The 9,353-nt window shown below is 53.9% G+C and overlaps 1 protein-coding gene across 1 annotated transcript; it reads left to right on the top strand.

Annotated features, from left to right (window-relative positions):
- The first annotated feature begins 567 nt into the window (after positions 1–567).
- Positions 568–9,236, top strand: LOC107307735 (fibrillarin rRNA 2'-O-methyltransferase). Its single transcript, XM_085534005.1, is given in 8 exon segments — positions 568–637; positions 2,657–2,731; positions 3,867–3,922; positions 3,925–4,027; positions 5,246–5,340; positions 6,244–6,414; positions 8,956–9,114; positions 9,159–9,236. Coding segments are annotated over 8 exon segments (747 nt in total). The 5' UTR covers positions 568–627.
- Positions 9,237–9,353: the final 117 nt, after the last annotated feature.

Here is a 9,353-nt window from a genome sequence, read left to right on the forward strand (position 1 = left end):
ATACCCCATTCCCTACCCCCACCCCCCAAATACCCCCTTAAACCCCTAAATGCCCCATCCCTCCCCCTAAATACCCCCTTAAACCCCCTAAATATCCAATTTCTGCCCCTAAATACCCCCACGAACCCCGTAAATACCCCATTTCTGCCCCTAAATACCCCCAGGACCCCTTAAATACCCCATTCCCCACCCCCACCCCCCAAATACCCCCTTAAACCCCTAAATACCCATCTCTCCCCCTAAATACCCCCTTAAACCTGTAAATACCCCATTTCTGCCCCTAAATACCCCCAGGATCCCATAAATACCCCATTTTTGCCCCTAAATACCCTCAGAACCCCTAAATGCCCCATTTCTGCCCCTAAATACCCCCAGACCCCCCCAAATACCCCATTCTTACCCCCATTCCCACTTCTAGAACCCTAAATACCCCCCCACCCCCCCAACCCTACGGGCACTAGGACCCTGCAGCCCCATTTACAACCCCCACTTCCGCCCGGTTGTGCTTCATCCGCTCTTCTGCGCATGCGTTCTGCCCTCAAAGGGGCGGAACAGGAAGTTAGTTTGGTTTCCGGTTCCGGAAGACAGCGCGCGGCGTGTGAGGGGACGGCGTGAGGGGACGGAGGGATGAGGCCTGGTGGGTTAATGGGGGGTAATAGGGGGCAATGGGGGGTAATAGGGGGTAATGGAGGGCTATGGGGGGTTAATGGGAGGTAATAGGGGGGTAATGGGGGGCTATAGGGGGGTAATAGGGGGTTATAGGGGGTTAATGGGGGGTAATAAGGGGTTAATGGGGGGTAATAAGGGGTTAATGGGGGGTAATAAGGGGTTAATGGGGGGCAATAGGGGGCTATGGAGGGTAATAGGGGGTTAATGGGGGGTAATATGGGGCTATGGGGGGTAATGGAGGGTAATAGGGGGCTAATAGGGGGTAATATGGGGTTAGTGGGGGTTAATGGGGGGCAATGGGGGGTAATAAGGGGTTAATGGGGGGTAATGGAGGGCTATGGGGGGTAATAGGGGGTTAATGGGGGTCAATGGGGGCTAATGGGGGGCTATAGGGGGGTAATGGGGGGTAATGGAGGGTAATAGGGGGCTAATGGGGGGTAATATGGGGTTAGTGGGGGTTAATGGGGGGCAATGGGGGGTAATAAGGGGTTAATGGGGGGTAATGGAGGGCTATGGGGGGTAATAGGGGGTTAATGGGGGGCTATGGGGGTCAATGGGGGCTAATGGGGGGCTATAGGGGGGTAATGGGGGGTAATGGAGGGTAATAGGGGGCTAATGGGGGGTAATATGGGGTTAGTGGGGGTTAATGGGGGGCAATGGGGGGTAATAAGGGGTTAATGGGGGGTAATGGAGGGCTATGGGGGGTAATAGGGGGTTAATGGGGGGCTATGGGGGGTTAATGGGGGGGTATGGGGGGTAATAGGGGGTTAATGGGGGCTCAATGGGGGGTAATAGGGGGCTATGGGGGGTAATGGAGGGTAATAGGGGGTTAATGGGGGGTAATATGGGGTTAGTGGGGGTTAATGGGGGGTAATAGGGGGGTTATGGGGGGTAATAAGGGGGTAATGGAGGGCTATGGAGGGTATATGGGGGTAATAGGGGGGTAATGGGGGGTTAATAGGGGGTAATGGGGGGTATGGGGGGTAATAGGGGGTTAATGGGGGGTAATAGGGGGCTGTGGGGGGTAATGGAGGGTAATAGGGGGCTATGGGGGGTAATATGGGGGTTAATAGTGGGTAATGGTGGGTAATAGGGGGTTAATGGGGGGTAATAGGGGGGCTATGGGGGTTAATAGTGGGTAGTAGGGGGGTAATGGGGGGCAATAAGGAGTTAATGGGGGGTAATAGGGGGTTAATGGGGGCTAATGGGGGGCCATAGGGGGGTAATGGGGGGCAATATGGGGGTAATAGGGGGTTAATGGGGGGCAATGGGGGGTAATGGGAGGTAGTAGGAGGTTGAGGGGGGGGGCAATGGGGGGTAATAGGGGGTTAGTGGGGGTTAATGGGGGGGCAATGGGGGGTAGTGGGGGGTAATAGGGGGCTAATGGGGGGTAATATGGGGTTAGTGGGGGTTAATGGGGGGCAATGGGGGGTAATAGGGGGGTAATAAGGGGTTAATGGGGGGTAATGGAGGGCTATGGGAGGTATATGGGGGGTAATGTGGGCTAATGGGGGGCTATGGGGGGTAATGGGAGATAATGGTGGGTAATGGGGGTTAATGAGGGGTAATAGGGGGTTAATGGGGGGTAATGATGGGTAATAGGGGGTTAAAGGGGGGTAATAGGGGGTTAATGGGGGGCTATGGGGGGCAGTGGGGGTAGTAGGGGGTTAATGGGGGGCTATGGGGGGTTAATGGGTGGCTATGGGGGGTTAATGGGGGGCTATGGGGGGTTAATGGGGGGTAATAAGGGGCTGTGGAGGGTAATGGGGGGGACTGAGGGGCTATGGGGGGTTATGGAGGGTAATAGGGGGTGAATGGGGGTAATGGGAGTTAATAGGGGGGTAATAGGGGGTAATGGGTTAATAGGGGGCAATAGGGGGTTAATGGGGGGCTATGGGGGTTAATGGGATGATACTGGTTTTAATGGGATGATACTGGTTTTAATGGGATGATACTGGTTTTAATGGGAGGCCTTTTCCCCCTGCAGGTTTCAGCCCCCGTGGAGGTCGTGGTGGCTTCGGGGACCGGGGGGGACGTGGTGGTGGATTCCGGGGGGGCCGAGGTGAGTATCAGTATAACCAGTATAACCAGAACCCCCTTAGTCCCCCCATTCCCCCCATATCCCCCCATTCCCATTGCTCTATTCCCCCCATATCCCCCATATCCCCCCCATATAACCCCATATCCCCCCATTCCCCCATATCCCCCCATTCCCATTGCTCTATCCCCCCATATCCCCCATATCCCCCCATTGCTCTATTCCCCCCATATCCCCCCATTCCCCCCATATCCCCCCATTCCCATTGCTCTATTCCCCCCATTCCCATTGCTCTATTCCCCCCATATCCCCCCATATCCCCCCATTCCCATTGCTCTATTCCCCCATATCCCCCATATCCCCCCATATCCCCCCATATCCCCCATATCCCCCCATTCCCATTGCTCTATTCCCCCCATATCCCCCATATCCCCCCATTCCCCCCATATCCCCCCATTCCCATTGCTCTATTCCCCCCATATCCCCCATATCCCCCCATTCCCCCATATCCCCCCATTCCCATTGTTCTATTCCCCCCATATCCCCCATATCCCCCCATTCCCCCCATATCCCCCCATTCCCATTGCTCTATTCCCCCCATATCCCCCATATCCCCCCATTCCCCCATATCCCCCCATTCCCATTGTTCTATTCCCCCCATATCCCCCATATCCCCCCATTCCCATTGCTCTATTCCCCCCATATCCCCCCATTCCCCCATATCCCCCCAGTTCCCCCATATCTCCCCATTCCCATTGCTCTATTCCCCCCATTCCCCCATATCCCCCCATTCCCATTGCTCTATTCCCCCCATATCCCCCATATCCCCCCATATCCCCCATATCCCCCCATTCCCCCCATATCCCTCCATTCCCATTGCTCTATTCCCCCCATATCCCCCATATCCCCCATTCCCATTGCTCTATTCCCCCCATATCCCCCATATCCCCCCATTCCGCCCATATCCCCCCATTCCCATTGCTCTATTCCCCCCATATCCCCCATATCCCCCCATTCCCCCCATATCCCCCCATTCCCATTGCTCTATTCCCCCCATATCCCCCCATATCCCCCCATATCCCCCATATCCCCCCATTCCCATTGCTCTATTCCCCCCATATCCCCCATATCCCCCCCATTGCTCTATCCCCCCCCCCAGGTGGCTTTAAATCCCCCGGTGCTGCTGGTGGTCGTGGTGGATTCGGGGGCAGAGGAAGAGGAGGATCCGGCCGGGGGGGCGGGGGGGGCGAGGAGGAGGAGGAGGACGAGGGGGATTCAAAGGGGGCAAGAAGGTGACGGTGGAACCACATAGACATGAAGGTGAGGGGATAGGGGGGGGCTATGGGGGTAATGGGGGGGCTATGAGGGTGAATGTGGGGGCTATGGGGGTGAATGGGAGGGGGTGGGGGTGAATGGAGGGGGTGGGGGGGTCTATGGGGGTAGCGGGGGGGGCTATAGGGGTAATATGGGGGGGGGCTATGGGGTGAATGGGTGGTGGGGAGGCTATAGGGGTAATATGGGGGCTATGGGGGTGAATGGAGGGGGTTGGGGGGGCTATGGGGGTAACTGGTGGGGGGGGCTATGGGGTAATGGGGGGGCTATGGGGTAATGGGGGGGCTACGGGGGCAATGGGGGGGGTGGGGGGGCTATGGGGGTAATGGGGAGGCTATGGGGGTGAATGGAGGGGGTTGGGGGGGCTATGGGGGTAACTGGTGGGGGGGCTATGGGGATAATATGGGGGGGGGTATGGGGTAATGGGGGGGGCTATGGGGGTAATGGGGGGGCTATGGGGGTGAATGGAGGGGGTTGGGGGGGCTATGGGGGTGAATGGGTGGGGGGGGGCTATAGGGGTAATGGGGGGGCTATGGGGGTGAATGGAGGGGGTTGGGGGGGCTATGGGGGTAATATGGGGGGGGCTATGGGGTAATGGGGGGGCTATGGGGGTGAATGGAGGGGGTTGGGGGGGCTATGGGGGTAACTGGTAGGGGGGGCTATAGGGGTAATATGGGGGTAATGGGGGGGCTATGGGGGTAATGGGGGGGCTATAGGGGTAATATGGGGGGGGTGGGGGGGTATGGGGGTAATGGGGGGGCTACGGGGGTAACTGGTGGGGGGGGGTGGGGGGGCTATGGGGGTAATGGGGGGGCTATGGGGTGAATGGGTGTTGGGGGGGCTATGGGGGTAATGGGGGGGCTATGGGGTGAATGGGTGTGGGGGGGGTTATGGGGGTGAATGGTTGGGGGGGGCTATAGGGGTAATATGGGGGTAATGGGGGGGCTATGGGGCTAACGTGGGGTGGGCTATGGGGTGAATGGGTGGGGAGGGTGCTATAGGGGTAATATGTGGGAGTGGTGGGGGGAATGGGGGGGTTATGGGGGTGACTGGGGGTCTGGGGTGTGATTGTGGGGGCAATTGTGTGATCTGTGGGGCGGTGAAGGGATCTATGGGGTAACAAAGGGTTCTATGGGGTAACAAAGGGATCTATGGGGCAGCTGTGGGTCCCACCCCATAGATTCCCCCCATATTTCTCCCCTATAGGGGTCTTCATCTGTCGGGGGAAGGAGGACGCGCTCGTCACCCGTAACATGGTGCCGGGGGAGTCGGTGTATGGGGAGAAAAGGATCGCAGTGGAGGTGGGGCAATGTATGGGGTATATATGGGGTGGGGGGTATATATAGGGTATATATGGGGCATATATGGGGTATATATGGGGTGGGGGGCATATATAGGGTATATATGGGGTATATATGGGGTATATATGGGGTAATATATGGGACAGAGCATATATGGGGCAATATATGGGGTATAGATGGGATGCAGGGTATATATGGGGTAATATATGGAACATATATGGGCTGAGGGGCATATATGGGGTAATATATGGGGTATATATGGGGTGGGGGGTATTTATGGGGTGATATATGGGATATATTTGGGGTGGGGGGTATATATTGGGTAATATATGGGGTAATTTATGGGGCATATATGGGGTGGGGGGTATTTATGGGGTGATATATGGGATATATTTGGGGTGGGGGGTATATATTGGGTAATATATGGGGTAATTTATGGGGTATATATGGGATGTGGGGTATATATGGGGTAATATATGGGGTATATATGGGGTGGGGGGTACATATGGGGTAATATATGGGGTATAGACAGGATGCGGGGTATATATTGGCTAATATATGGGGTAATTTATGGGGTATATATGGGGTGGGGGGTATTTATGGGGTGATATATGGGATATATATGGGATGCAGGGTATATATGGGGTAATATATGGGGTATATATGGGGTGGGGGGTATTTATGGGGTGATATATGGGATATATATGGGATGCAGGGTATATATGGGGTAATATATGGGGTATATATGGGGTGGGGGGTATATATTGGGTAATATATGGGGTAATTTATGGGGTATATATGGGATGTGGGGCATATATGGGGTATATATGGGGTGGTGGGTATATATGTGGTATATATGTGTCAATCTATGGGGTATGTATGGGGCCGTATGTCCCCCTATAGGACGGTGAGAACAAAGTGGAGTACCGCGCGTGGAACCCGTTCCGGTCCAAATTAGCGGCGGCCATTTTGGGTGGTATCGACCAGATTCACATCAAACCCGGAGCCAAAGTTCTGTATCTCGGGGCCGCGTCGGGAACAACCGTGTCACACGTGTCTGACATCGTGGGACCGGTGAGTGGGGACATATAGATGGGGATGGGGACCTATAGATGGATATGGGATGTATAGATGGGGATGTATAGATGGGGATGGGACCTATAGATGGAGATGGGGATGTGTAGATGGGGTATAGATGGGGATGGGGACCTATAGATGGAGATGGGGACCTATAGATGGATATGGGGACCTATAGATGGATATGGGGACGTATGGATGGATATGGGGACGTGTAGATGGATATAGATGGGGATGGGACCTATAGGTGGATATGGGGACGTATAGATGGGGATGGGACCTATAGATGGGGATGGGACCTATAGATGGATATGGGATGTATAGATGGATATGGGGACGTGTAGATGGATATGGGAACCTATAGATGGATATGGGGACATATAGATGGGGATGGGGACCTATAGATGGGGATGGGGACGTATAGATGGGGATGGGGACGTATAGATGGGGATGGGGACCTATAGATGGGGATGGGGACGTATAGATGGGGATGGGACCTATAGATGGGGATGGGGATATATAGATGGGGATGGGGACCTATAGATGGATATGGGGACGTATAGATGGGGACATATAGATGGATATGGGGACCTATAGATGGGGATGGGGACCTATAGATGGGGATGGGGACCTATAGATGGATATGGGGACGTGTAGATGGATATAGATGGGGATGGGGACGTATAGATGGATATGGGGACATGTAGATGGAGATGATGACCTATAGATGGAGATGGGGACCTATAGATGGGGATGGGGACGTATAGATGGATATGGGACGTATAGATGGGGATGGGGACGTATAGATGGAGATGGGGACGTATAGATGGGGATGGGGACCTATAGATGTGGATGGGGACCTATAGATGGGGATGGGACCTATAGATGGGGATGGGGATGTATAGATGGATATGGGGACATGTAGATGGAGATGGGGACGTATAGATGGGGTATAGATGGGGATGGGGACCTATAGATGGGGATGTGGATGTATAGATGGAGATGGGGACCTATAGATGGATATGGGGACGTATAGATGGAGATGGGGACCTATAGATGGATATGGGGACGTATAGATGGAGATGGGGACCTATAGATGGAGATGGGGACGTATAGATGGAGATGGGGACCTATAGATGGATATGGGGACGTATAGATGGAGATGGGGACCTATAGATGGATATGGGGACCTATAGATGGGGATGGGGACCTATAGATGGATATGGGGATGTATAGGTGGATATGGGGACCTATAGATGGGGTATAGATGGAGATGGGGACCTATAGATGGATATGGGACGTATAGATGGGGATGGGACCTTTAGATGGGGATGGGGACATATAGATGGATATGGGGACCTATAGATGGGGATGGGACCTATAGATGGATATGGGATGTATAGATGGGGTATAGATGGGGATGGGGACCTATAGATGGATATGGGGACCTATAGATGGGGATGGGGACGTATGGATGGATATGGGGACGTGTAGATGGATATCGATGGGGATGGGACCTATAGGTGGATATGGGGACGTATAGATGGGGATGGGACCTATAGGTGGATATGGGGACGTATAGATGGGGATGGGACCTATAGATGGGGATGGGGACCTATAGATGGGGATGGGACCTATAGATGGATATGGGGACGCATGGATGGATATGGGGACATATGGCTGGATATGGGGACGTATGGATGGATATGGGGACCTATAGATGGGGATGGGACCTATAGATGGGGATGGAACATATAGATGGGGATGGGGACATATAGATGGGGATGGGAACGTATAGATGGGGTATAGATGGAGATGGGGACGTATAGATGGGGATGGGGACCTATAGATGGATATGGGACCTATAGATGGATATGGGGACGTATAGATGGGGTTTGGGGACATATAGATGGATATGGGGACATATAGATGGGGTTATAGATGGGGATGGGGACCTATAGATGGAGATGGGGACATATAGATGGGGGTATAGATGGGGATGGGGACCTATAGATGGAGATGGGGACATATAGATGGATATTTGGGATGTATAGATGGGGTATAGATGGGGATGGGGATGTATATATGGGGATGGGGATGTATAGATGGATATGGGGACGTATAGATAGGGTATAGATGGGTTTTGGGGACATATAGATGGGGATGGGGACCCCCATAAGTGTCCCCAACCTTTGAGACCCCATAAATGTCCCCAACATTGGGGTCCCCAACCTTTGAGACCCCATAAATGTCCCCAACCTCAGAGACCCCCAAGTTGTCCCCAACCTTGGGGACCCCACAGATGTCCCCCATGTCCCCATGGATGTCCCCAACATTGGGGTCCCCAACCTTTGAGACCCCATAAATGTCCCCAACCTTTGAGACCCCATAAATGTCCCCAACATTGGGGTCCCCAACCTTTGAGAACCCATAAATGTCCCCAACCTTTGAGACCCCATAAACGTCCCTATTCTTGGGGACCCCCATGATGTCCCCTTGTTTATGGGGTGGAGGTGACCCCCATGTCCCCCTCCCCAGGAGGGTCTGGTCTACGCAGTCGAGTTCTCCCACCGCTCAGGTCGGGATCTCATCAACGTGGCCAAGAAAAGAACCAACGTCATCCCCGTCATCGAGGACGCGCGACACCCCCATAAGTACCGCATGCTTATAGGTGAGGGGGGGGAGGCGGGTTTTGGGGTAAAAAAGAGCAATTTTGGGGTCTGGGTGTTGTTTTATGGGAGATTTATGGGGGGGGGTTGGGGGTCGAGGTTGTTGCGGAGGAGGTTCTGGAGATCTTTGACGACCTTTGGGTTCTTTGAGTCCTTTGGGTTCTTTGAGTCCTTTGGGGTGCTGGGGGCAATTTTGGGGTCAAAAAGAGCGATTTTGGGGTCTGGATGATATTTTGGGGTGATATTTTGGGATTGGGGTTTTTTTGG

This window comes from Coturnix japonica, unplaced genomic scaffold, assembly GCF_054131305.1.
Source record: "Coturnix japonica strain WE unplaced genomic scaffold, WE-NBRP24 Scf073, whole genome shotgun sequence".
In the NCBI taxonomy this organism is placed as follows: domain Eukaryota; kingdom Metazoa; phylum Chordata; class Aves; order Galliformes; family Phasianidae; genus Coturnix; species Coturnix japonica.